The 26242-nt window shown below is 53.5% G+C and overlaps 8 protein-coding genes across 8 annotated transcripts; 4 read left to right on the top strand and 4 right to left on the bottom strand.

Annotated features, from left to right (window-relative positions):
- Positions 1 to 518: 518 nt before the first annotated feature.
- On the top strand, positions 519 to 2773 carry ACET3X_004212 (uncharacterized protein; the record flags this gene model as incomplete). The annotated part of the gene is made up of 3 exons (XM_069450392.1): positions 519 to 669; positions 718 to 2580; positions 2703 to 2773. 3 exons carry the CDS (start codon positions 519 to 521, stop codon positions 2771 to 2773), a joined length of 2085 nt encoding a protein of 694 aa, XP_069308190.1.
- A 602-nt stretch (positions 2774 to 3375) lies between these two features.
- On the bottom strand, positions 3376 to 5906 carry ACET3X_004213 (uncharacterized protein). The gene is made up of 2 exons (XM_069450394.1): positions 4058 to 5906; positions 3376 to 4004 (listed from the first exon to the last, which is right to left on the bottom strand). The coding sequence occupies exons 1-2, from the start codon at positions 5549 to 5551 to the stop codon at positions 3636 to 3638; spliced, it is 1863 nt and encodes a 620-aa protein (XP_069308191.1). The 5' UTR covers positions 5552 to 5906; the 3' UTR covers positions 3376 to 3635.
- Positions 5907 to 6758: 852 nt separating this feature from the next.
- Positions 6759 to 9949, top strand: ACET3X_004214 (uncharacterized protein; the record flags this gene model as incomplete). Its single annotated transcript, XM_069450395.1, has 3 exons — positions 6759 to 7668; positions 7717 to 7814; positions 7862 to 9949. The coding sequence occupies 3 exons, from the start codon at positions 6759 to 6761 to the stop codon at positions 9947 to 9949; spliced, it is 3096 nt and encodes a 1031-aa protein (XP_069308192.1).
- A 507-nt stretch (positions 9950 to 10456) lies between these two features.
- ACET3X_004215 (40S ribosomal protein eS12) lies at positions 10457 to 11403 on the bottom strand. The gene is made up of 3 exons (XM_069450396.1): positions 11308 to 11403; positions 10855 to 11182; positions 10457 to 10793 (listed from the first exon to the last, which is right to left on the bottom strand). The coding sequence occupies exons 1-3, from the start codon at positions 11308 to 11310 to the stop codon at positions 10669 to 10671; spliced, it is 456 nt and encodes a 151-aa protein (XP_069308193.1). The 5' UTR covers positions 11311 to 11403; the 3' UTR covers positions 10457 to 10668.
- A 1001-nt stretch (positions 11404 to 12404) lies between these two features.
- ACET3X_004216 (uncharacterized protein) lies at positions 12405 to 14332 on the bottom strand (the record flags this gene model as incomplete). Its single annotated transcript, XM_069450397.1, has 2 exons — positions 12405 to 14015; positions 14216 to 14332. 2 exons carry the CDS (start codon positions 14330 to 14332, stop codon positions 12405 to 12407), a joined length of 1728 nt encoding a protein of 575 aa, XP_069308194.1.
- Positions 14333 to 15071: 739 nt separating this feature from the next.
- Positions 15072 to 17743, bottom strand: ACET3X_004217 (uncharacterized protein). Its single transcript, XM_069450398.1, has 2 exons — positions 17132 to 17743; positions 15072 to 17081 (listed from the first exon to the last, which is right to left on the bottom strand). Exons 1-2 carry the CDS (start codon positions 17559 to 17561, stop codon positions 15601 to 15603), a joined length of 1911 nt encoding a protein of 636 aa, XP_069308195.1. The 5' UTR covers positions 17562 to 17743; the 3' UTR covers positions 15072 to 15600.
- Positions 17744 to 18155: 412 nt separating this feature from the next.
- Positions 18156 to 19572, top strand: ACET3X_004218 (uncharacterized protein; the record flags this gene model as incomplete). Its single annotated transcript, XM_069450399.1, has 4 exons — positions 18156 to 18197; positions 18314 to 18518; positions 18566 to 18876; positions 18988 to 19572. 4 exons carry the CDS (start codon positions 18156 to 18158, stop codon positions 19570 to 19572), a joined length of 1143 nt encoding a protein of 380 aa, XP_069308196.1.
- A 4123-nt stretch (positions 19573 to 23695) lies between these two features.
- Positions 23696 to 26127, top strand: ACET3X_004219 (uncharacterized protein). Its single transcript, XM_069450400.1, has 3 exons — positions 23696 to 24091; positions 24192 to 24489; positions 24580 to 26127. Exons 1-3 carry the CDS (start codon positions 23912 to 23914, stop codon positions 25884 to 25886), a joined length of 1785 nt encoding a protein of 594 aa, XP_069308197.1. The 5' UTR covers positions 23696 to 23911; the 3' UTR covers positions 25887 to 26127.
- The last annotated feature ends 115 nt before the right edge of the window (positions 26128 to 26242 follow it).

The raw sequence follows: 26242 nt of genomic DNA on the forward strand, positions 1-26242 counted from the left end.
ATGCGCACCGCATTCTTTGCTCCAAGTCCCCTCAGCCAATACATCGTGGACTCATATTGCCTTGCTGCTGGACCCTGGCCTTCCAGTATCGCGACATCCCGAGGTCGCGATAGTTAGCCAGTGATATGGAAGCTGCAATAAGATGGTCACCACACTCTACACGAGACAATCCTCGGTTCTTAATCATCGACGTGGCGGGTAATCGACTGCGCCTGTGCCAGATTGAGGAATTAAGTAAGAGCAAGGTCAATTACAAGCAAATATGTATCCGAGATAAGCTTCCAAACTACACGGCCTTCGACTGGTCTAAGAAGGATCCGAGTGTAGTCGCTGTCGGCTCTGCTTCTGGGGAGGCTACTTTGGTTACTTTGGACCCGGAAAAGCCAGATACAGAGTACATCCACTCGTTCTCTATCAGGCACCAACGAAAGTGCAACTCTATTGCTTTCAGCACTAAGAATCTACTTGCTACTGGGCTGGACAGGGTCAGAAACGATGTCTGCCTCAACATTTACGATATGAACGACTCCCGAATCACTGCCAAAGACGAACCGTACAAGAAGTTGGCAAGTTCTGAGGCAATTTCTAGTATTAAGTTCTTCAACGGACAGCCCGATATGCTTGTCGCGGGCGTTTCAAGACAATGCGTGCGCATCTATGACCTTAGAGGTGAGTGAGAAACAAACAAACAAACACACCCTTGCTCATTCTCTACAGATTCTAGTACGGCGGGTATTGCGCAATTTCAAACGCGCCAGGTGCACAATATTGCTATAGACCCGCTGGACGAAAATTATTTCCTGTCAGCGGGTACAGCAGGTGATCCTACTGTGACTCTTTGGGACATACGCTCCGTCAAGCAGCGAGTAGCTGCCAACGACACTACAAGTAGCGGTGCGGTGCTAGACTTCAAGCCAGTGGTGGATAATTCACAATCGGCATCCATATGGAGTCTTCGGTACTCGGGCACCAAGAGAGGAATGTTTGGAGTGCTTGCCAATACGGGAGAATTCAAGATTGTTGAATTAGCGCAGCATTCTCATCAACCTCTCGAGACAGCAGACACACCCTTCGCTCGAGCATGGGCGTCACCGTACTACACCAAAGCTTCACATCATCTACGTTATCCTTCATACGATAAGAACCATCGGCAAGATGACAAAGAACGCATCGTGGCATACGACTTTATCACCGCTGGGAACCCTGTTAGCGGGCAATGCGCGTTAGCCCTGCATTCAAACCGGGAAGTGGAAGTACTCAAAGTGCCGCCTCCGCCTCCTCGTCTCAATGTCAGCGCGTTGGAAGAGATATACAAAGACCGTACCTGCATCGCTAGGCCTACTTCACCGTATGGTACGGTAGCAGATGACCTGATACAGGTACAGAACAGAGCGTTGGGCGAGAAGTACGATATTGAACACGACCACAAGATCAACCTCTCCGCCAGTGTTGACAGGCTTAGCCTCAGCAACAGCCAAAGAAGCCTACCCCTTCTGTCAACAAAGCACCCCAGCCACCACATGCACAAGGACCTTCTCAATCTTGCCTATCCTGACTTTAAAGTACCTCTCGCCGATTACCTCGCCGTCCTCCAGGCCCCCAAACGACGTGTTCAAGAGGGTTACTCTCTGGATTGTGCTAAAAACAAAGTCATTGTTCACAACGACCCCTGGCTGGTCGATGTGTGGACACTAATTGATCGCATGGATGCGCACGCTGCAGAAGATGGTATGGTGGGCAATGGTCTCGATCTCAAGTATCTGGGAGTTAGCTCAATTTGGGCAAATGAATTGACAATGTACGACGAGAGACTCATTGATCCAGACACAAAGACAAGCCATGAGATGTTCAGCGGTGCAGTTAAAGAGATAGTTGAGGCCATGGAGTTTCCTACTTTCGAAGGCGTCAGTACAGAGTACCCGGAGAATAGGCAACTGTGTCTCAGCCTCTGCGGCTGGTCTCTCAATGAAGCTGGCGTAGAGCAAAATTGCCAACGGCTTATCGACGAAGGCGAGATATATAAAGCTATCGTTCTCGCCGTTTTCCAGGGCCACAAAGATATCGCTTTAAATCTCCTCAGGTCCAGCCTCATCAACAAGAATCTCCCACAAGATGATATTGGCCTTGCAGCCGTCATTGCCTGCGCCTCCCCTTTTTCTGGCGTCTCAGCTGAGCAAAGAGAAGCCTGCGCCTGGATGGCTGACATGACAAGCAACGCATACTTAAAATCCCTCCTCACCTACTTCATAACTGGAGATTGGTCAAGTGTTGTTCACATGCCGCAACTATCCATGTCAGACCGCGTAGCGGTCGCATTGAAATACCTTCCGGACCCGCACCTCTCCGACTTCCTCAGAACAGCCGAGAACGCCGCAACAAGCCAAGGCGACATCTCTGCCCTTCTCCTAACCGGCCTAACAACGCGTTCCCTCTCCCTCCTCCAGACCCACATCTCCCACCACCCCACTACGGGCCTCCAAAATGCCGTCTTACTCCTCTCGCGTGCCTGCCCACTCTACATCCAAGACCCGCGCTGGACCCTCTGGAAGGACATGTACCTTGAGCAACAACAAGTATGGCGTACGTACCTCGAGCGCACACGCTACATCAAAGAGCACAATTTGCTCAGCGTGACGCGCGAGGGGCGTAGTGTGAACAAGCCCAGTCAACCCAGCCTAGCATTACGTTGTCTGAATTGCCAGCAGAATCTTGCGTTGAGGAAGGACCCAAGGAACAGCACAAGAAGATTACTCCCTACTACCAACCAACATAGTGGTGGTGGTGGTGGAAATAACAACGCCCCATCTACAGCGACGACAACACATCGCGCAACGCCTTCTTTATCCTTTGGTGGCGGCGGCGGTGGTGGTGGTGGTGGTAAACCCATTCAGTCTTCAAAATCTTCCAGCACACCTGGCCTACATTGCCCCAACTGTAAGGCGCAGATGCCGAGATGTGCATTGTGCATGTTGTGGTTGGGGTCACCGGACCCGAGCAAACAAGGGGCGTATGAAACACTCAAGGGAGAGGACAAGGAGGCGAGGATGATGGTCTTTTGCATGAATTGTACACATGGGTTTCATGGACATCATGCTAGGGATTGGTTTGCCAGACATGCCATGTGTCCCGTACCGGACTGTGGATGTATGTGTGGGTTAATGAAATGAAGCTGAAGGGTTGACTGAAGCAAGTCTGTTAGTCTGTTTCAGTCCATGAATACACTGGTGGTAGGGAAGCACAGCACACAAGGTGTGACGGAGTGTAGCAAGTAGTGTGGGGGTAGTGGAATTGTGTTTTTAATAAGTTGTGTGGCCCTTGTATCTGTGATGCTCTTGACTTGGAAATATGGGTATCTTTGTATATTTTCCCCATACCGCCCATTGTACCAAAATACTAAATAAACGCGTAAAGGGTATAATCGCCACCAATGTGCGTCCTATCAAGACCAACCGTCCAATTCTGCGTCGTCTGCAGGAACAGTAATTTCCTATAGCGCCGCTAGAGATGCTAAAAAAAGACTAATAACGCCTCCCAAACTCCTCTACATATGCTGAAGAGACGACTGCGAGGATTTACAGTCGGCGATGCCGATGCCTAGGAATGCAGAGACATTTATAGGCAGAGTTGACAATTCCCTAGTCTTGCCCTGCCATCTCACTGTCATTGCCAAATTCGTCATCCTCGTCAATGGCCATTATGTTTGCTTGTGCTGTAACCACAACCATGTTGTCACCATCTTCATCCTCATGGTACATGGTACCGTCGTTGAGAGTGAAAGCGTCTTCTTCGTTGTCAACATCGTCTCTGCCATTGGTGTTCATGAAGACGCGAAGGCGTTGTACGCCAACACCGCTAAAGACACAAAAGACTTCACGCTGGTGGTCATTGAATTCCGGAGGCGCTTCACGGCAGAAGGCGAGAAGGTCGTCGCGAAGGAAAGCTTGGACGCCGGTGAGCGAGAGATGCGTCAGGCGGGGGCAATTGTTGAGGAGCGCGTGTATGCCCTATGCATGTTAGTAAAGGTACCATGTTTGCTACGAGGAGAGAGAGGACTTACGGCCAGGGAGAGATTGGTGCAGTAGCTAAGATGCACTCTCTCGAGTACGCTAGGTGCGATGGGTCCACTGGATCCAATCTGCTTCGGTTTGGCCAATGCGAGTATGCTGCGATCTGTAATGGCAGCACACTTGACCAGGCCAATACGCTTGAGCTTGGGGAGAGCAGCGAGTTGCATGACCGAGGCGTCGGTGAGAGCGGTACAGCATGCGAGATCAATGTACCGTATGCGGTTGCATAGCTTGACCAACTGCGCGACACCGACGTCGGTGATACGTGAGCAGTGGCCCAAATGTATGTAGTGAAGGTTCTTGCCCAGACGAGTTATAGCCATGACGGCTCTGTCTGTGATGTTGCGACACTTGGCCAGGACCAGATTGCGAAGTCGCGGAGCTGCGGAGACTATCTTCTGAACACCGGAATCCTGTAGTTCGTCGCAGCCGGTAAGGTCTAGGATACGCAAGCAGTCGTAGGCAGCCTCGGCTGGGAGGCGAAGAAAGGCCTGATCTGTAATCTTGGAGCAGTGAGCCAAGCGCAACTCACGGAGGTTGGGGCCTTCGGTGATGAGGGTAGTGATGGAGGCGTCGTCGAGGTTCTTGCAATCGTGAAGGTCGATTTCCAGAATGTAGCGGCAGTTGCTAGCAAAAGCGATGATACTCCTGTCACTAAGCTGAGAGCATCCATTCAACTTCAGACGCTTCAGATGTCGGCAGTTATTGGCAACAGCCTCAAGCGAAGCGTCTGTTATCTTCTTGCAGTTTGTGATGTTGAGACCCTGCAAGCGGACTGCGTGCTTGGCTAGGGCAAGCATGGACCTGTCGGTGATGGATTCGACGTTGGTAATGTCCAGGGCGAGCAAGTAGCGGTTATCGACGAGCATGGCCTCGAGACTCAGGTCCGTCAACTTTGTGCAGTTGGTCAGCGTCAGGCGCTCGACTCGCTTGCAACTTGAGAGAGGCTTCAGTGTACCGTCGCTGACGTCGGAGCCCAGAGCGGCCAAGTTCAGGCGCTTGATCAAACTGCTGTAGTCAAAGAAGCTGTTAACACTCTGGACGGTCTTTATGACGCTCTTGACATTGGACCATTTGCTTGTCGAGGGCCGGTGCCACAGCAGGCCGACGCTGTTTCCTGCCCATGTCTTGGACACGAGCATGCAGTTCTTGAGGTCGGCGGGGGACGAGAGCTTGGCGAAGACGGCGATGATGAGCTCGGCGGGTAGGCGGGAAACGGGCGAGATGCGGTTCTGCTCTTGGATGGCGCGCCGGCGAGCGTCATCGTCCGAGTCTGGCGATAGCGAGGGCGCGAGTGACGACAGTGAGTCGTTGGACTGCATCATGATGGAGTCCTTGTCTTCTTCGTCATCGTAGCCGCGCTCTGGAGAGGTCGAGGCGGAAGAGTCGGAGCGCGAGGTGCTGGCCTCTCTCTGGCGTTGTCGTGGTGCGCGCGTGGTGTGGCCTTGTAGGACGCGATCGAGTCCTATATGTCGGGCCAGCATATCGGTGGTGGTCGAGAGTCGCAAACAATCGGGTGATTATTCCACCAAGTTGAGGTTGGGGTTGAGGTTAAAGGAAGCTGTCGCGGGTGTGTGTATGTGTGTGTGCGTGTGCAAATAGGGCGATCCAAGGTGCACGATGGGAGTAGTGGTGGTAGGCGGCGGTGGGCGGGTGTGCTGGTCAGCCGGCTTCACTCTACGCATACAACAAACACTCTGCAGTGTCTTTTGGTCAGTGAAAGAAGCGTCTGGATTCTTTCACGCTCCTGAAAATGGGGACAGGCGAGGCGAGGCGAGGCGAGGCGAGGCGGCAAGACACGACACAAGAGTGTTTGGAGGTAGAGAGGGAAGCAAGTCGTCTGGGCAGTCATGAGTGGGTCGCTGCCCATCGTCGCATCCCGCCAAGGTCCTTCCCTGCACCTCCCCCTCTCCACTGCTCTTGGACTGCAGGGCAAACACTTCACACCATGGTATTCATCGGCATCACGGCTGCAACCAGCCCCGACCAGCCATGACCACCACCCTACAGTACCGTCATATGACATGGCCGCGTCCAAGTCGCGTCCATGCAAGCACGCTGGCGTCTGACTGGATGTCCCTTCACAGTTGGCTTTGGGTCACGCTTCCTGGCCACGTTGTGCAGTGGCAACAATGACCGTATCACATGACCAAGTATGTACATCACGTCCATGCAAGCTACACGTATGCAAAATGTTTCGTCGACTATCTCGACATGTTGTTTCTGCCCAATCAAGACATGTGGAGTGCAGGCACGAGTACTTTGCCGAATAAAGTGTTTCCGCTTGGCGCTACAAGTCGATACTATGGCTCTGCTCGAGTCTGCTAGAGGTAGACAAGCCGTCGTGCTAGGGGCAGAGGGATAAATATATATATATAGACACATGTATGCACGAATACGTCTGCATTCGGCGTAGGAGAAGACCAAGCGTCGTCGTCGTCGTTGTCTAAAGATGGTGTAGATTGTGACGTTGTCTCGAGGTGGCTTCGTCCATGCGCTCGTGGTTGCAAGGGTCCGTTCACTACTGTACCATCACAAGCATCTCCAGGCATGCCACCTTTGCTCACCCTCCCCCACCCCGTCCCCTTTCTTGCGTCCGAGAAGTAGCCCTGCCGAACCGTTTGCCAGTTCGATGCGCAAGATATAGCTTTGTCGCTGTCGTGCACCGCAGCAGCCTCCCTCACCGCCCAAATGTCGACCGCTCGCTATGCGCCCTCGGCCGCCCATCCCATGGCCCAGCAAGCCGCCTACCGCGCTCCGGCGCCCATGGCCGTCTCCAATGCCCCTCCAGGCACCTTTGCGCCGGGCACAAAGGTCCAGGTGGGCAACCACCGTGTCACCATCGAAAAGTACCTCTCCGAGGGCGGCTTCGCCCATGTCTACCTCGTCCGCGTACCCAAATCCGACAACAACCAAACCCCCGACACGGCCGTCCTGAAGCGGGTAGCCTGTGCAGACAAGGATGCACTCGCCAACATGAGGACAGAGGTCGAGACGATGAAGAAGCTCAAGGGCCACAGCAAGATTGTCACCTACATGGACTCGCATGCCTCACAACTCAAGACGGGCGGCTATGAAGTCTTCCTGCTCATGGAATTCTGCTCAGGCGGCGGCTTGATTGACTTTATGAACACCAGGCTCCAGCATAGGTTGACTGAGCCTGAGATTCTGCACATCTTCTCCGACGTCGTCGAGGGCGTTGCAACCATGCACTACCTCAAGCCGCCGCTCCTCCACCGTGATCTCAAGGTCGAGAACGTCTTGATCACTACCGTGGCAGGCAACAAGATATACAAACTATGCGATTTTGGTTCCACCGCACCACCGAGACCGGCCGCTACCACGGCCGCCGAGGGGAGACTGATCGAGGACGACGTACAACGGCATACCACACTACAGTACCGCAGCCCGGAAATGATCGACGTATACCGCAAGCAGCCGATAGACGAGAAGAGCGATATCTGGGCCCTCGGTGTGCTCTTGTACAAGTTGTGCTACTATACCACACCTTTCGAAGAAGTGGGACAAATGGCCATCTTGAACGCCTCGTTCAAGTACCCAGCCTACCCCCAGTTCTCCGACAGAATAAAGAAGCTCATAGGTTCGTGCAGTCAAACTAGGCCATGGAACATGAACTGATTGTAAGCAGGCTCCATGTTGCGAGAGAATCCACAGCAAAGACCCAACATCTACCAGGTGGTCGCCGAGGTCTGCTCGATGCGACACCGGCCTATTCCTATCAAAGACGTATGTTTGACAACTTGGCTGCACTGCCCTATGCTAAGACTAGCCAGATCTACTCTGGCAGAACACAGTCAGAAGCGCGACGGAACCAGCAGCTTCCGCCCACCGAGCCCCAAGTCTCGTCGCCGCCTCCCGTTGTGGGCCTACAAAGAGTTGCACCTACTGTGCAGGTTCAGCAGATACCAGATGTTACACCCATGAGAAGAGGCCGACCTACTGGTCCAGTTCAGGCACCCCCAGCAGCAAGGCCAAGTCCATCGCCCATGAGAGGAACGACATCTGATCCTTTTGCTGCACTTGACTCCCAGGATGTTCAGGTCAGGCGTGCTGCTGCCGATGAGCTAGCCTCGCGCTTCCCATCTTTGGACGAATTCTCCCTGTTGCATGACCGAGGCCAGAAGTTTGAATTTGGCGAAGCCCCAACGACTTCAGACCCAGCACTTAGCAAGCGCGTCACAGATGCGCTTGCGGATGAAGCTTTTGCATCACCACCGCTCTCCAAGGTTGATTCAGCACCAGGCATAAAGCCCTCGTCCGCAGTGTCCTCCGCGGGCGTCTCCAGGACCACCTCTCTGAGAAAACCACAACCTTACGAAGCCAAAGACAGTCCACGAAACACTAGCACAAACATTCAATCGCCCATCCCACAGCGGGTCGGCATGGTGTCTACTGGTGTCCAAACGTCACCACGGGCATCTCCCGTTTCCGCACAGCAGAAACTCCCAGACGTCAACAGCCGACCAATCTGGAAGGTCCCTCTCTCAACACACCACAACCGTGCTCTGAGCCAACAGGCGTCGGAGAATCGACCGAGAAGTCCTCTGAGCAGTCCATCACTGCGGCCTGAATTTACTTTGCCAACACGCCCTTCTTTTGAGTCGAGATCAAAATCTCAGCTCAACATTCCTCAATCTCCTGCTTCATCTAGACCTTCTCTGGAAAGTTCACGCCCATCGGCTATGGAGATGGGTTCTGCAATTGACCGATCGAGATCTGCAAACTCAAATGCACGCCCCGCCAGTATGCACGTAGAGTCAAACCTTGACTATCTCCGCGATCGAGAGATGACGCCCGGTCGTAACTTTGATGCTCCATCATTACAGCGTCGCGTCACCGCGAATGCAATCGACGATTCCGAACCAGAGGAGAAGAATGTTAGGTCAAGCATCGACTTCCTACGCTCCATTGAACAGGAAGAGCACGGTCACAAGCATCGCCGAAGTAGCTCACACAGCAAGCATGGTAAGCGCGGCAGCATCACAAATATCGTCAAGGGAAGGTTTGGCGACGCCTTTCGTCGCTTTGAATCCACCAAGACGCCCGAGCATGAGCGTGATCAACCACCCATGACGCCAGCCGACCAGTTTGTAGATTCCAAGGGTGGCTTGGCACCTATTGCCGGCTCTGAAGCTACAGGTGGCTTGAGTGATGACGATCGCAGCCAAATCGACGAAACGCAGGATCTATCACCAGAGGTTCGAAGAGAGCTCGAGAAGAGACAACTAGCGGAAGAAGAGCGCCGTGTTGAAGCTGCTGCTGCCGAGTACAAGCATCGCGTTGCTTCACAAGGGCAGGGAGGGCCCAAAGCCGGCCCGTCCAAGGCTTCGTCGATTCAAAACCGCGTCAAGAACCTGCTTGATGAAAGTAGCAAGCCAGCAGCGGCCAATCGTACGGCTGAGGGCTACGGCAAGTACACTGATACTGGAAAGCCTCTACCTATGCGGCCACAGGACCAAAGTGGTGCGCGACAGCCACCCACCATTGCTCGCAAACCCATGAATGTCTCCTCGCAACAGCCCCAAGACCTGGCTTATGCAAAACCGTCTTCGATCCGACCGAATATGCCTCCACCCGCGCCTTCCACTTCGGCACCGCCAGCAATCAATGTTCGCAACCCCTCTGGACCGCCTCCACGCGCCCCCAAGCCCAAGAATTTGCAAACAGGGGGCTCAGTAGGCCCTGGCCAAACTTCGCCCGTCAAGTCTACCCCTACAGTCAAAGAGAAGCTACTTACGCCCATTAGCCGTGACGGTGGTGATGACTTTGACGTCGACACCTTCAGCAAGAGGTACCCTAGCCTAAGCGGGTTGGAAATGGTAGAGACTGAGATACCACGTCACACTGTTCGCGACGTCTAGACGCACCAGGTTTTGTTCGTTAGTCGAGATTAGATCTATCATCTGCACATTTGAAGCGTTTGCATAGCATGTTGGCAAGATTTAGCATTATCAGATAGCACTACACACAGTAGAAGGAAAGAGTGAAAGTTGGGCAAGTCAAGAATATAGATTATTGTTATTGGGATGAAGTTGAGCTGTCTCGTGGTCGCCTTCATGCTGTGGCAGGGAAGAGCTTAAAGCAGACGACCAGTACCCGTCACCTGTTAAAAATCTCGAAACCGCCCGACTCGTATCTAGACTGCGTAGAATTCTGGAGTGGTCATGAGCCTCACAATCGTCATGTACGTCAAAATAAGACACATCACACGTGACCGTCACTTTCGTCGATACACCATGTCGAACAAATACAGCACACAGTGATGAAAGGCAGGAGGTGAAAATCCATCTTTCCTTCGCGATTAACCTACGTATTGTAGATTTCACAGCAGTAGCAACGCAAGTTCACATTGGCAGACTTCAGAGTTGTGGGCGTTCATTCAGTCCTTTCTCATTTGGTATCATGGTCCAGGAGACCTGTCTAAATCCATGCAACCCATCCTATCATAACCCTACATTCGCCCTCCCATCCCTCCCAAGCTCCGTGTCATGCCGAGGTGTGACCAAACCGACGTGGCCGAGGGTTGGTTGTGCGAAGAATTTGTATGTCGATGGGCATCGTGCTCGCGGGTGAGGCACGTTTACTGCTCGGTCTGGAAGTAGTTGAGGAGGATGCTGCGCTCCTGGGACTCCTCACCCCAGTCCTTGACAACGACGCAAGAGCAGTTGACGACCTTGCGGGGGTTGCCTTCGCGGTCAATCTGGCCTGTTGACTTGTTAGCCATTGTCTAATTTTTTTTGGTAGTCTACCATAGAGTGCAACGTACAGAGACCGGCCCACTCGCCGAGCTGCTTGCCATCGGGGACCTTGATGAGGGGAATCTTGTGCTCGGAGCACAGAGCAACGACGAGCTTCTTGTATGCCTCCTCCTCGCAGGCCTCGTTGAGAACGCACATGTGCGCCTCACGGCGGTCGAGGGCCTTGGAGGCCTCGCGCAGACCACGGGCAAGTCCGTCGTGGATGAGGGAGAGCTTCAGGACGCCCTTGAGAGCCTCGAGGACGCTCATCTGGCCCTTACCGCCGGAAGCATCGGCAGAGACCTCGACCTCGGCGGCCGCGCTGACTTGGGACTTGGTATCGTCTTCTCCGTCCGACTGGTGGCGTCGTCAGTCATGTTCTTGAGGTACCAACGGCGGGGTAGCGGTGCTGAGCGCTTTGTTGCGCCCTCTCGCCAGAGAAGATGCAGCTCGACCGGGAGCAGGAACGAAGGGTCACATACCATGATTGATGATTTCTATCCGTCGGGTGTTCCTCGAAGAGTGGGATGTGGTATGATATAGAGAAAACTCGAAAAGCTGTGGAATATGCCGAAGCTCAATTTCGACCGTGTGGGAAGCACTAGTCCCGATTGGTATTGTGGCTAGCGCGGCGTCATCCGCTCCCGACGCGCCACGCTTGTTATGCGAAAGAAAAGTTGTCCTGAATAAGTGAAAATGAACAGTTTGTTTAACAGTGTGCACTGCTAGTCATTCCAAAAGTGTTTCAGAACGATTTCTTGCGAGTACCTTTAGGGTAAGTCCACCATGTATAACAGTCCTAGTGGGTGTCTTGCTTCTGGCGTTGGGGGCGTTATACCGCGAAAACTACCTAGTGAGCACGGAATGACCAGCGAATCGTCCTGGACGATAAGATGATTGAATGTCAGTGACTTGGAATATTGCTCCGATTAGACAATATCTGGCTGTGTAATCCAACACACAAGAGACAGGCTGCTACACGCAGGCCGTCTGGATTCAGCGCGATCAAGATAGTTTCATCCAGGCACAAACAACCATGTTCGTTGTGATCAAAGGACAGAATCATATTGGGCTATCAGACAGATTGAAAGTATTTAACAATTGATATCATTGTATGTCTGCACATTCTACCGCTCCGACGCAGCTTCACCGCTGCTGCTTGGACCTGCCGTAGCCATGTCTTCTCCAAACATATCTCGTCCTCCTACTCTCAGGCCATTGCTAGCCTTGGACGTGAGCGTCCCATCTCTGTATACGACAAACTAAAGAAATATTGGCGGTCCGCCTAATCAGGTATGTTCATGGATATAAAGAATCCCATGTCAGATGAAAGAAAACAAACGCCAAACGCACAAACTGTACGGAGGGTCGAGAAAAGTAACAAGTGATAGCACTAGAATGATCGATGAACGCTATCAGCCCAGGTGTGTAACGAGGTGAATGTAGAGGGGAAAGTAGCCACTCAGCCTAAAGGCCATGCGCCAGGAACGCCATACAATGAAGGAAACCTGTCTTTGACCTATTTTTGAACGCAGTTGGTATGAGTAAGGAATGAAATGGGTATATGGAGGAATGAAAGCTACATGACGATGCAGCACCGGCCCTTCTTCTCTTTGACCTCCTCCTTTGGTTCGGGCACGCGAGTCACCGCCGGCTTTGACTCGGGGGGCGCGATAGGGGGAGCCAACTTTGGTGAAGGAGCACGCTCAGGACCTTGGTTGATCTTTGGAGTCAGACTGTAGGCGCCTTGCTCATTGACTGGAGACTTGGCAGTGTTGGTGTCGACTCTTTCAAGCGATGCGGGTGAGTCTGGCTTCACAGGGCTGGGAAGGGGCCAGGTCTCCGCTTCCCGCGCCTTCTCTATGGCAATGGGATCAAGATTGGCGAGCTGCGACAGTCGCTTGTCCGCCATGCCGTCATCGTTCAGCAGCCTGAAGTCTTTGTCGTACATGGAGCCGACCCTGCCCTCGTTCTCCCATTGCTCCTGCTGCATACGCTTGGCATGCGTAGGAATGATCTGTTGGTCCGGAGGCAATCGTGGGTCGGGCTTGTACATGGAAGCTATCCACGGAGCTTCACCTTCTGGTCGATTGCTTGTAGTGGGCCTTGTCGTAACAGACCCACCACTGGTACGCGGACGGTTCGGCGGGGAATTGTTGGAGGTCACACGAGACCTCGGCTTCGTCTGTGCGCTAGTCTTACGTGGTCCAGTGGTAGTACTCGGCTTACCAGGCGCTTTGGCTTTCTTGGGGGACTTTTGGGGGGACTTTGGCGGACTCCAGCTTCCAGTGGAAGTATTGCGCCTATGACCACTGCCATACGGTGGAGTCCTTTGTCGGCCATCCTCTGCATCATCAAGCAACGCTTGGCTGCCTACACTGCCGCTTCTTACTCGTGCACCCATGGTAGCGATGGCGTCACCGTTCCAGTTTCCACTGCCTGCTCTAGATCTCGGCAGCGGCGCGTCACGTTCTGCCATCGAAGCAGGCACAGGTATACCGCTAGTCTTGGGCAGGGGAATACGAGACGTACTAGGCCTCACAGTGTGGTTCGCTCGCTGAGAAGCTGGTTGGAATTCCGTTGTGCCGTCGGCTGGGAACGTCGGGCTCCAAGCGTGGTATTCTTCTGTATGCTCCTCATCTTCAGCTGGTATTGTGGATATACGCTTTCGGGGCTCAGTTCGCTCTTCGCCATTCTGCGTCCGTTCGGTCGATGCGGAGTTTGTGCGGTCTCGCGCACGCCGCGTGGCACTCTGCGAGCGGCTGTTGGATCTACTTGACCGGCCCACCCTGAAGCCTGCCTCTTCTAGTTCTCGAGTCTCAATCTCCTTGAGCTTGTCTCGGTGTATCCAGTGATTCTCGTCGTACTCGGGCTCTGTTGCACCAGGCTTGGTCGTCGTCTTCTTCTTGGGCTTCCCCTTGACAGAAACGGGGCCTTTTTTGTTGTTGGTGTGGCTCTTGTAGTACTCCAAGACGCTATCCTGGTCGATGTTGTTGGCAATCATGTCTCCACTCTTCTTCTTGTGCAGCTCATTCATGCTGTCGGGAGGCTGGCTGAGATCCTGCGAGTCCCACGTGGGCGAGCGTACGGGCTTCACGAAACCGTTGGCTTGCGATGTGAGGGGCTGGCGGGAAGCGTGGGCGGGAGCACCGTATTCAGACATATAGGGGTCCTGTTCGTATGACTGCCTCTGGGAGGATGGTTGTCAGCACACTAGCACTTTGAGCCTGGCATGATTGCAGGCGAGGATTGAAATGAGGAATGTGAGTGGGCAAAGGTGGCGGTCAGATGCGCCATGGGGAAACCGCCGCAGTAGTGCACTTAGTGCATAGGCAAAGTCGAGCCGGACCCATATGACGCAGCTGTACCGCAAGGGAACTTGGTACGTACCGAATCGTTGACAGGGACGGCAAAGTCCCACGACCCGCGTGCGCCGTGGGAGCTGCTGGGGGGCGTCAGCTGCTGGATGGAGGCTGGGGTTTGGCGGGCTGCCGCGAAAGTCGCCATGGAAGGAGGTGCGAGGTGCGAGGTGAGGTGGCTGGGGTCCGTCCGATGACGTGCCGGCAGAGACTACGAGGCGGTAGGGAAAGTCGGCTGGCGAGTGCGAGAGCCGTCGGCGTGGGCTCGAGGGCGCAGGTGTCGTGTTTCGAGGGCGGACAAAGAAGGGGCGATGCCGGGCAGACCACGGCCGCTGGCAGGCTGTCGTGTACAAGTAGCCTCACAGTGGGAACCTCCCTATTACGGAACACTGCAGCTATAAAAACAATGCCATGGGCGAGCAGGACGCACGATGCACGTGTGGGGACGCAGGCCAGAAGTTGAGAGGGGTGGTTTGCATGCGCGTGCAAGCAACTTCCCTGTCCCGTGAGCAGCGCGAGTGTACGTATCTGTGGTCAACTGGTCCTGGCGCGTGCTATCAGAAGGAAAAGAAAAGGACAATTACTACAACGAAGGACAAGCACACGTCGGTGATGCGAGACACGACTGCGCACAACGGGTCCGGCAGCCGCAATGATTCGTGAGAGAGTCGCGACGGGATCAAGGAGCCCTTGGAGAAGAGGATTTGGGAGCGTTGCTCTGATTGCCGGGGAAGATGGTGATTCGCGCTTGGCTGCAGTCTGCTCGGGCCTCGTCTAATCTGCGCCGCGACCAAAGAGGAATGGGGACTCGATGGGTCCAGCTGTCCAACTCCTTAAAACCTGTACGACTTCGCGACAGCTACATGCAAAAAGCAACTCCTATGATGGCACATGGTTCGCAGTTCCAGACACGCGCTTGCTTTTCCTGTTTGACCACCTCCCCCCTCCATTGCCCATGAGCACCAGAAACACCACACGCCGGGTGAATGAATACACAGGCACACCGACACACAGGCACCCATGGACCAAGTTTGATTGTTCCCGTGTTATGCACACCCGCTGCTCAGTGCACAACTGTCTTGACAAGCTTCCGTCTCCCTGCGCCTTTCCCGTTCCTGACAAGATGGTCGCCGGCAACGGCCCACAGCCCGGCGTCACGATGATCGAGCGAGTCTAGAGGCCGTCACTGGTTTAGAGTTCTGTCCATCGTATGTAGCCTCAAAGTTACAGAGTCTCTGCGCAATGCCCGTGTCTACTTCATCTTTGCAGTATCAGTTGGGAGGCCCAGGTCTTTGGGAGCACGCATGATCCATGTGACCCACTGCAAGTACCCAGCTGCCGGGTTGGCGGCAGTTATTACTATGTATGCTGTCCACCATCTCAATAACACGCCAACTATAACCTTCAATCCAGTAATCACCAGCCAAACGTCTCGTCATACCAGAATACATCGTGCCCCTTCTTCACCCATACCTCAACCTTTCTCTTCAGATCGTCTGTCAGCCTCTTCGGCCCGCAGCAGATTACCGCCGTCCTCATACCCTTGCTAAACACCTCATCTACCACGTTGCTAAGATCCGGCCGCCCGCTCTTGACTAGCATCCCCTTTCGCGGCTTCTCCATTTGCTCTTCCATGTCCAGCAGCTGCTCATTCTCCTGCATCTCGATCCCCTCCCCCTCGTCATCGTCCGGATCGACAGCGAAAACACCAGCCGCGCTCGCATCGGCTTGCAATCTCGGCCCCGACGGTCGTGTAACATAAACCTCCACGTTGCGCGCGCCGCGTAACAGCCCATTTTCATGCGTCTCGGCTGCTGCATCGTCTTCTTCTTCGTGTTCGTCATCGGATGCGGAACTTGCAGGGAATGCCCACTGCGTTTCGGCCAGCTTCTGAACCGCCCAGATGCATCGGATCTGCGTACTTGCAGGCGCAGGGTCGTGCAAGTCGATAATGCTCCGATAGATGGGTATGATGAACGTTGCACCAACGCCCCCTGCTACCAAAAGCACTTTGTCGAATTCTGAAAAATCTGGTAGCCGACTTGATGCTCCGTATGGTCCTTCAAGGGAAAATGGCAAAATGGGGATATCGCCGCCAGCTGTAGGTAGCATTGGCACATTACCTCCCCCTTGTGACAAAGAGCGCGCTAGCTCTCCCAGATACTTTGTGTTGCCGTTGAGCATTCTCGCAATGAGTAGTAGTTCCTTGTCCTTGGATGGGAGAGAAGCAACCGTAAAAGGATTCGTCTTGTTGGTCATAAGCCATTGGTCGTACCATGTGGGAGTCTTCCCCCGGACATGCGGCCTGCTAAGATACACGTGCTGTCCAGGCTTCCAAACAAGCGCAGCACTCTCTGCTGGTAACGGTATGCGGACCTGGACAAGATTGGATCCAGGAAGAAGTCTGAGGGTGCCTTGGTACATCTTCAAACGCATAGCTCGGGTGATGACATGAAAGGCTTCTATCGCAAGGACCTCGTACACGTATATGCGAATATGCGATACGTGTAGGTACAGGGGCACAACGATAAAGTTCGCGATGGCGATGTGCGAGATGTAGAACACGCGGTAGTTCTTTCGTCTTATAAATCCCAAGGCAGTCGTCGAGATGGCAGAGAAGAGGAGGATGCTGACAAGGCCCCAAATAACATCCCAGTCCTTGATGCGCTTTGCTAGGAAACCGGAGAGAACGAAGAAGTTCAGGTAGAGGGCTGTATGCAGCAGGAACAGCAAGAACGTAATGCGTCCCAGTATCTGATGTGCGGCCTTGACTTGCTCATGAGACAGTCGTGTCAAATACTGCACGGGACTGTAGGGCGCTCGCACCGCAAGTAGGTAATGGATCGGTAACTGTGATGCGCCAACTTGCCCGAAGCGTTTTGTGAGGTGAAGATAGTCTGCTTGTTGTCAGTCCACGTCGCAAAGGCCAAAGATCCCAAACCCATACCATTACCGGTATAAGCAATGCACAGGTACAACAACCATACCGTCCAGACACTTGCACCAATCCATTCTCCTCTTGTACCCCAATTCCACCCTCGAACGACATCCTTCTTCATCCACCAAGTCATCCTGTTACAGCCCCTCTGCATACTTCGCAGCCATCCTGACCTATCCTTCGGCTGTTTGGTGAACGATGGGGATTTGGGCTGATCATACCTCAAACCAGTTCTCATCACCCAAGACAAAGCGAAGCCAATCTGGAAGAGCGCGAATATCACCAGAACCGACCATTGTGCGACAAATCCATACCACTCCAGATACTCCCGGCGCTGGTGTTTCTGTTCGTCGTTTGGGCTTTCAAAGTAGTACCCAAGTGCCCAATATTGGTCTGTCTTCACCTCGTGGTGTCCCTTGTGACGCCGAAAGAGGTCCATTTTGAAGCTCGCTCAACACAACCAACGTTGCCTATCGCACATGTGAAGAGCTCCTGGATCGGTCCGGCTTCACGGCGGATGGGTCGTCGTCTTGAGGACCAAAAGCGATGGCTTCCAGCCTCGAATCGTGAGCTTAACAACCGGCGCGCACCGACCAAGGAAATGAAGCCAGGTGTCGGACGTTGATGTGAAGCAGTAGTGTTGTATACGTGTGCTTGTCACGAATCCGTGCCTAGCATGACCTAGGTCCGGACTTGGATGTAGGGCTGACAGTGCCGAAGAAGCCGGCCAATCGAAATTAACTCAAAGCACCCTGATAAGCGACTTCCTTCCTTCTCTCGCCGCTGTGTTTTGGGCCAGTTCGGTGATGTCCTCTGAAGTCTTTTGGGAGGGAGCCGAGCATCAGTAGAACGGGCGTCGGTAGAGACCCGCGTTCCTGGTTCTTTAGCCAGTAACTTAGGGGGGTGCGGCGCCCTGTGGACCCACCACGCATCCCGCTTGCGACCCTGCATGTGCATACAGTACATGTGGTACGAAACCGCTGTCGAAGCTGCACCCATAATAAAGACCATTTCTAGGGCGATATACTACACGATGAGCGTGCCTTCTTCCAAGACTCCAATCTGGCTCGACTGCGTGTGTATCTGCTGGTGCCCTCTCCACGTGCAATGCTGACCAAGTCAGGATACGGGGCATGATGTGAGTCTCGGATCATGTCTCCCTCACTCGCTCGCTGCTTACGGTGACTCCAGGATGCCTTTGCCCTCTTACTCTGCGCGCACGATCCAAAAGTCGAGCTGCTCGGCGTAAGCACTGTGCATGGCAATGCTGCGCTCGAGCAGACCACGTACAACACAAGGGCAATCTTGGAGGCAATCGGAAAGCGTCATGTCAAGGTTTATCCAGGCGCCTCGAAGCCTCTCGTACGCGATGCTGTACACGCAGCCGATATTCACGGTATGTGCGCGCCCGACCAACTGATGAGTATGCGCTGATTGTCGCAGGCGAGTCCGGCTTGGATGGTGTCACCTTGCTACCGACTCCCGTCGAACCAGCAGCGACCGACGTCGACCACCTCGAAGCCATGTACCGAGCGCTCATGGCTACACCACCCCATACCGCTTGGTTGGTCTCTACGGGCACATTGACCAACATCGCCATGCTGTTCCAGAAGTATACCCATCTAGTGGCTCACCTCAAAGGTCTCAGTATAATGGGCGGTGCGGTGGGTGGAGGCTTTACGGACGCGCCTATGGGCATGATTGAGGGAGAGGGCGAAAGATTTGGCAACTGGACGCCTTATGCTGAGTTCAACGTATGCTACAACCTTCATGTCTGACGCCAAAAGACAAGACTAACCTCCTTCAACAGATCTACGTAAGATAACCGATTCCTCGCAGACACGGGAGCACGCTGACATGTCTAGTGTGACCCTGAAGCATCTCACTTCATCTTTTCGCACCCCGTTCTGAAGCCCAAGACGACACTCGTACCCCTTGATCTGACGCACCAAGTTCTCGGTACGAAGAAAGTTCGCCAGACACAACTATACGGTGATGAGATATGCAATCCGCCGGGCTCGAAGATGGACTATACGCCCTCAGCTTTGCGGGCCTTGTTCACCCAAATCATGTCTTTTTTCGCAGGAACATACGCCGAGGTTTTCTCCATAACCAAGGGTCCACCGTTGCATGATCCGCTCGCGGTTGCAGCTGCTTACAATCCCGAGATATTCGATGACAGGGGCGGCGAACGCTTCCAAGTGGACATAGTCACCGAGGGTATTCATTCGTCCGACAAGTCAAAAGTTGGTGAGCTTGGTAGAACAAAGGTCACCAAGCTTCCAGTCGGTGAAGGTGGCTGCCGCATACCCAGGAGCGTTGATCTTGATGCATTCTGGGGCAGCATCGAAAGTGCGCTCAAGCATGCAGATGCAGTCAGTCCAATGCCCAAGCTTTCTATCCAAGAGCTGGAAGAAGCTGGTGTCTTCAATGGTGTTGAAAGAATATAACGAAGGCGTAACTGGAACGTCGCGTGATAAGTAGAATTATAGAAGGGATAGAACAACACAAGCTCTTGAACAACGGGAACGCTGCATACGGCTCAACTTCAAGAGAGACGGTGGCCGTAAATGGCGAATCTCGATTCAGCCTGTTTCCAGCCTGTCGCATACACTGCAACGCCGAGCCTGTTGGTCAACAGCCAATATGTGCCTTGGCCTGGGGGGAAGTAACTGCCGGAAACACGACATTCGCGAGTGTCACTCGGCGGTTCCACGAATTGGCGATTGTTGGCTAAGCCAGCCGATCCCAGGCTCCTGTGCTAGGATACCCAATTCGATAGTATGCCAATACCTATTTCTGCAATCACCGTGTCCCCAAATGAACACTATGCGGTTTCACAGTCTGTTAGACGCATTTGTATGAGTTATTTCCTTCAGATCCCACGGTATACCTAGCTCCAAATTACGTTGTACTGCGGTAAGAGTTGATCTCAAAACCTTATGCCATGTTCTCGAAATCAGGATTGGCTACCACAGCACCAGTAGAGATACTGGGCGATTGACCAAACACTTTCACCGTCACCAACTATAGCAATATCCTTTTCTGTCATATCTCTACCGGACCGGACCGCATATCAAGTTACACCATACTTCAATGGCGGGCAACTGGCGAACAGGGTTGATAGGCTGTCAGATGTCGATTAACAAGTGCCAGGCCTGAAACCTCCTCTGTTCCCCAGTCATCTCAACAAGGTCGAAATGAAGCCTTTGGTCGTTTGCCCTGTCTTCCCGCTTGTAACTCCCTCTCCAACACTAATCCCTATACACCCCCGCTCGAGTTTCGTCTCCCGCCCGAACTAAGCTGCAGGTCTCGGGCTCTCGCGAAGAAGCTGGGCTAAAGTACTTTGGCACAGCCACTGACAACGAAGCCTACGGCAATGAGGAATAAACTTCCATAGTCTTCACCACTCAGAGTTCAGTCAAGTGACTGCCTCCAATGGCCAGTAATGGGTACACACGGGGCGGCAGCGTAACTTTGCCAACAACACCCTAGGGGACCAGATCGTCGATGCCAGCAAAGAGGCCGACCAGATCCGCCGCTGCCACGCCTTCCTCTGGCACAACCAGCTCCCCACCTGGCTCACGACAGGTACCTGATCCAGAGCTAGTCTCCCCATGGTCCTGGAAACCCATATCCAAAACGTCGCAAACTACTACTGGAACGATTGCTACGCCTGAGACGTGATGCACAGAGTTTTCCATGATGACGGCACACAGCGAAAGATAACCTGGTTGGATATCGTCGGTCTAGAACACATTGGGCCTGTATTCCGTCAAGTAAGACAGTGTGCAAGCCCAGGCACCAAACTGTACTAGAATGGTTATTGGAATTAAGAGGGTGGACGACAAGAGTTTGACTGTTGCACGTATGGTCAGAGAATAAATACCAATGCATCGATGTGCCTATTGATGGTGTAGGACTACAAGCTCATTTTGCTGTGAGCAGAGCCCCATTGCATAGTGATATTTGTGCTAGAGTCGCAGTTTGGGACTTTTGGAGACTTGGTTAGTTGGGTGCCTGAGACGTTTGTGGGAAAGGGCAATGCCTATCTGGGACCAGAACCTACAGAGGAAGCTAGCGTACTATGCTATTGCCAACGTGTTGAGAAAGGCGGGTGAGAAGAGTGCATAAGCTGGGAGGCAGTGATGGGGGACCGGGAAATGGGCCAAGCCCTAGGCTTCAAAGGTTGTTATTAGTAGGTTTGTCGCTATTTCCGAAGTTTTTTTTTTGTAAATAGTAACCAGATGGTGTAGACGTGTCTAAGCCTCTATTGCGAATCTTATTCTGTGTGTTATTCAATATGCCTATGTCCGGGCAACGCCAGGGGGGTGACGCATGCTACACTGAGTCTTGGTTAGTGCTTCCAGGAAGACCTTGCATGTTATACTTTCTAAAGTGCCAACGGTGTATCTTTCGTTCTAGACTGGACGATGAGGAGCATCCTATTCTTGTTACTGGAGTTCAGGCATCACATGTTTTCACAATGATGTCACCAGCCATACATATGCGACAGAGCTCAGGTCTACTGAGTTCGAGCTGGTCCAAAGCAACGGTTTGGCATCGGTCTCTGGCAGGAGCTAGTAGACAACCAAGTGTGTCGATTAAGGTCCACTCCCATGCGATTTTTTTATTATTTGTGCTGATAGCAACGCGGTGATCAATATCATACAAAATATTCCGCAACGGATTGGTCGATAAAGAGCTGCTAGCGATAGTGTTTTGCGGAGAAAGTGTATGTTGTTGCTTGGCGGCTCAGAGTCAAGAGTTCCGCTCTGCCGTACTCTTGGTGTTCGTGCGGGACGAGGAAGCGGATGCATCCGCAGACAGGAACAAAGCGTGATGGGCACTAAGACCTGCCCCAATCCTCCAAGCCCCTCCGCTGATCTTGGATGACGGACTACAGGCATGGCGTCCGTCATGGTGTAGATAGGAGGTATATGTGGCGGTGCTGTGTCTCATCTTCTCGTCCATTGCGCTTGCACGTCGGCTGTCCTAGTGGGTGTTACAGGTGGCTGGTTACATGCATTGTATGTACACGCGTCTTTCGCCCGGTAGCCATTGTAGAGAGATCGAAACTAGGTCGTTTGAGGTCGTAATATGTCCATGATTAGGTACTCTAACCCATTAGAAACGAAAAAGACTCGTCGCAGACGTGCCACTAAAGATACTAAGGTACGTGAAGAAACAGCTTCCTTGTTCGAAATTCATAGTGGAATAGTGACACAGTCATGTCCTCGTTCGGAATGCGCCTTGTCAGCCGTATGCAACGATGATGGATACAAGAAGTGCCGATTTTGGGGTGCTGAGACATTGATACAAGCCATACGCGCGTTCGGGCGATGGCTGCCACTGCCCCTGAAGTCTGAAGATCGAACTTCGGCAACGATTAGAAGAAGAAATCTGTCAGGGCCACTAGAGTGTAAATAGCGCATCGCTGTATAGTCATCCGTCAGGAACCCGTACAACTTAGCATCTGCGAGGCTATACTTGCGGCAAATGACATTACGCCGGACGGCCATACCTCCTGCCTCGTAAGCGTGCATAGCCTCAATGTAATAATCGCTCAATTCTTGGCCTACATTGCTGGGCACTTGGCGAAGAGCCAAGAGTGGAAACATGGATGCGTAGATATCCCGCTCACAGTTGGCGATCGTCTGAAATTTCGAAACCTCAAGCTGTACACGGGATCTTTTCCAGGGGCTGAGCGTCCTAAGTGTATGCTAAGTATTTTGAGGAGCAAGGCGAAGGTCGATCGTAACAGGCTCCACCCTTGTGCAGACGCAGCGCAATCGCGAGGATCACAAACTTGTTATTGACCCATTGTCTGAGCTTCGAGAACATGTCGACTAGTGTTGCGGGCGCATACTTTTTCTGCAGTACCGTTGAAATACTGCTAGGGCAAAGGGCGTTCGACAAGCATCGAGGTCTCACTGGCGCAGAAGGCAAGTGCGACAAGCCATGCGTCCGAGACGGGAAATTAAGAGGCCATGCGATGCGAAACTGGGTGTCTCTCTGTTCCAAGGTACGCACTCTGTAGCAGAACGAACTTGCGAGCCACTGCAGTCCAGTGGTGACGATGCGATTGCGTGACGAGAGCGTGGAAACGCAGCAAAAACCGGAGTAGATTGGATGCCAATACTTCCCGCTGCTGCTGTTGAGCCAAGGGCACCAAGAGTTCCGCATTTTGATTGCTGTTTCGGTTGTGTCGCCTCAGCGTGAGGGATCGAGGGTGTGGCAACGTCTCCCACCCACCACGCACAACGACGCCCATGACCCTCTTTCGTCCATGGCGTGTTTCGATATGGGCACCGAGTACCCCGCGAAAACAGGAAGCGGTTACTTGATTGTGGTTCGCATGTGGTCATCTGCGACTGACGGGTGCCGGCGAAGCAATCGCGTCTGGCCAAGATGAGGGCCAAGGCGCCAGTGAGTAAGAGAGTGGGGAGGGTGGCAGGATAAGGCCGAATCACGTCGAGGCTTTGCCCACCGTCCCCGGACCTTCCCAACCTCGGCTTAGCAGGGCTGTGCCTCATTCTTCGACCGCGCCAGTTTCTCTTTCTCTGGGCGAATCTTCGCCCGCTCCGTTCCGCTGGTAAAAGCTGCCAACTGCCCGCGAAAACCTCTGGGCGTTCGCTCCTCTGACTTTGCTCCACGACCCCAGGCTGCCCTTCCCCCCCCCGCGGCTTAACTTTGCAATATCTGTCATTGCTCTGAGCTGTTCTGACTCTTTCGCACACCACCAACCTTCACTACTATTGGCAAACAACATCCGACTTCGCCAAGACGATGAGCGAGGTCCAGAGTACAGTGCCCGCAGCGGCCACAACACCTCAACAACAACCCCAAGGCACTCCTATTCAGCAGAATGCCCCAACACCCGCCTCAGTTGCCGGCGGCTCAGGCGACCAGCTTGTTTGCCAGTGGCAGAACTGTGGTGACCGCCTGCCCTCTGCCGAACAGCTCTACGTAAGTTGACCGCCAAGTATTCCCCGCGACGACTGCATATCGCGCCGCGACGCGTGCAATCTTGTCGCTTTGTCCTTGCGGCTCACTGACTTGATTGCAGGACCACGTTTGTGAGCGCCATGTCGGTCGCAAGAGCACAAATAACTTGAACTTGACCTGCCAGTGGGGCAACTGCCGCACCACTACGGTCAAGCGCGATCACATCACCTCTCATATTCGCGTGCATGTCCCGTTGAAGCCGCACAAGTGCGATTTCTGCGGCAAGGCGTTCAAGCGCCCTCAGGATCTCAAGAAGCATGTAAAGACGCACGCAGACGACTCCGTATTGCTCCGTTCTCCAGAGCCCAACCGAGGCGGTCCCCACGGCGCCCAAGGCTACCCGGGCCAGAACGGCAAACGTAAGTACTCCTCAGATGACTTTGTCGAGCTCAACATGGATTCTCATGTCTGTTCTTCATCCTCTTTCAATATCTAACAGTCTACTACAGTGGTCGCTGACTTGCAGGCACTTGCCGCTACAGCAAGTGGATACCAGTATCCCGATGGCGCCCTTGGCCCTAACGGAGGTTACGGCCAGCAACATCCAGGTGGTGCTCCAGCCGGTTTCTACGGAGGCCCACCCCAAAACTCTGCTTATGGTCCAGTCTACTATGCTGTAAACCAATCCCAGCAGCTTAACAATGACTACGAGATCAGGAAGCGTGCTGCGTACGATGCGCTCAACGAGTTCTTCGGAGACGCCAAGCGTCGCGCAATCGACCCTACCACCTACTATGACGTCGGTCAACGACTCATGGGTCTTCAGGGTGTTCAGCTTCCAGTCCTCGGTGGTGGTGGAGGCGGCTACCAGGGCGCTGGCATGTCTGAATATGGCCATGGAGGCTCAATGGTCGCTCAAGCGCAGCACCCGCCCATGCACCACCCCTATTCTTTGCCGCTTCCCAATCTGAGAACCAAAAGCGATCTTCTGAACATCGACCAGTTCTTGGAGCAATTGCAAAGCACCGTCTATGAGAACCCCAACCACGCTGCAGCCGCCGGGGTGGCTCATCCTAGCCACTATGTCCACACTGGCGCTGGCTACCGCTCCAGCAACTCACCGCCTGGCCTGTCATCTAGCCACTCTCAGTCATCTCACGCAACTGCTATTGGATCATCCAGTGCCGAGACCCCAGCTTTGACTCCTGCATCGAGCGTACTGTCGTACGGATCTCAGCATTCCCCTGGCGCGCAACACTCTTCCAACAATGGCGTATCCCCCACATCGAGGACTTCGATTGGTAGCATGTATCCCACTCTTCCCTCTGTCAGCGCCATGTCGGATATGTCAGCTGCAGCTCCGTCATCTGGACTCGCACCCGCGTTTGATACTGATGGCCGTCGACGATTCTCTGGTAACCTTCTGCAAAAGGCTGCCCCAGATCGATCAGAGAACGACATGGACACTTCGAGCGACCCTGCTTCACCCAAAGATCGTCGGGATTCCGAGCAAAACAGTCTTCACCACGATGTTAACCAGCTGGCTATTCACTCGCCCAAGGTTGACCCTGCTCTTCGCTCCCCAAGCGTTGCTTCATCAACTCACACAGAGCAAGGCGACTCATCTCAGCAATCGTGGGTTGAGAATATTCGGGTCATTGAGAGGCTCAGGGCGTACCTCAAGGACAGGCTGGATTCCCACGACTTCTCTGACGATGAGGAAGACGTTAAGCAAGTGCATGAGCGTCGTATGAGCGATGATGATGCGCACAACCTTTATCCAGTACTGCGTGCTGTGCAAGAGGGTCGAGAGTAGTGCCCGTACTGTTTGTGGGTTCGTGAGGCTTCGTGGAGTTCAACTCGGGGTGATGGCGTTTAGGCGTTCGCCAAATCTGGTGGCATTGTCGGGGTGACTGTCAATGGTTGGTTTCTATCGAGATAGCGATGTCTTTCTTCTGTTTGTTTCATGGCCGTTATAAGGGACCAGGCCTTCCTGTGGCATGTTTAGCTTCACACTTGTTAGTCGCAATGTGCGAATATCACGATTTTCCAATTCTTCAACTTGATGCTATATGCATTAGATTTGACAATATTCGCCCATCGTGAGACGTGTAGAGAAATCCCTAGCCTGCTCGCACTTGTCTGTACTCGTCAACTGCGGAACCTGCTTGG

This window comes from Alternaria dauci, chromosome 3 (genome assembly GCF_042100115.1).
Source record: "Alternaria dauci strain A2016 chromosome 3, whole genome shotgun sequence".
Classification (NCBI taxonomy): Eukaryota; Fungi; Ascomycota; class Dothideomycetes; order Pleosporales; family Pleosporaceae; genus Alternaria; species Alternaria dauci.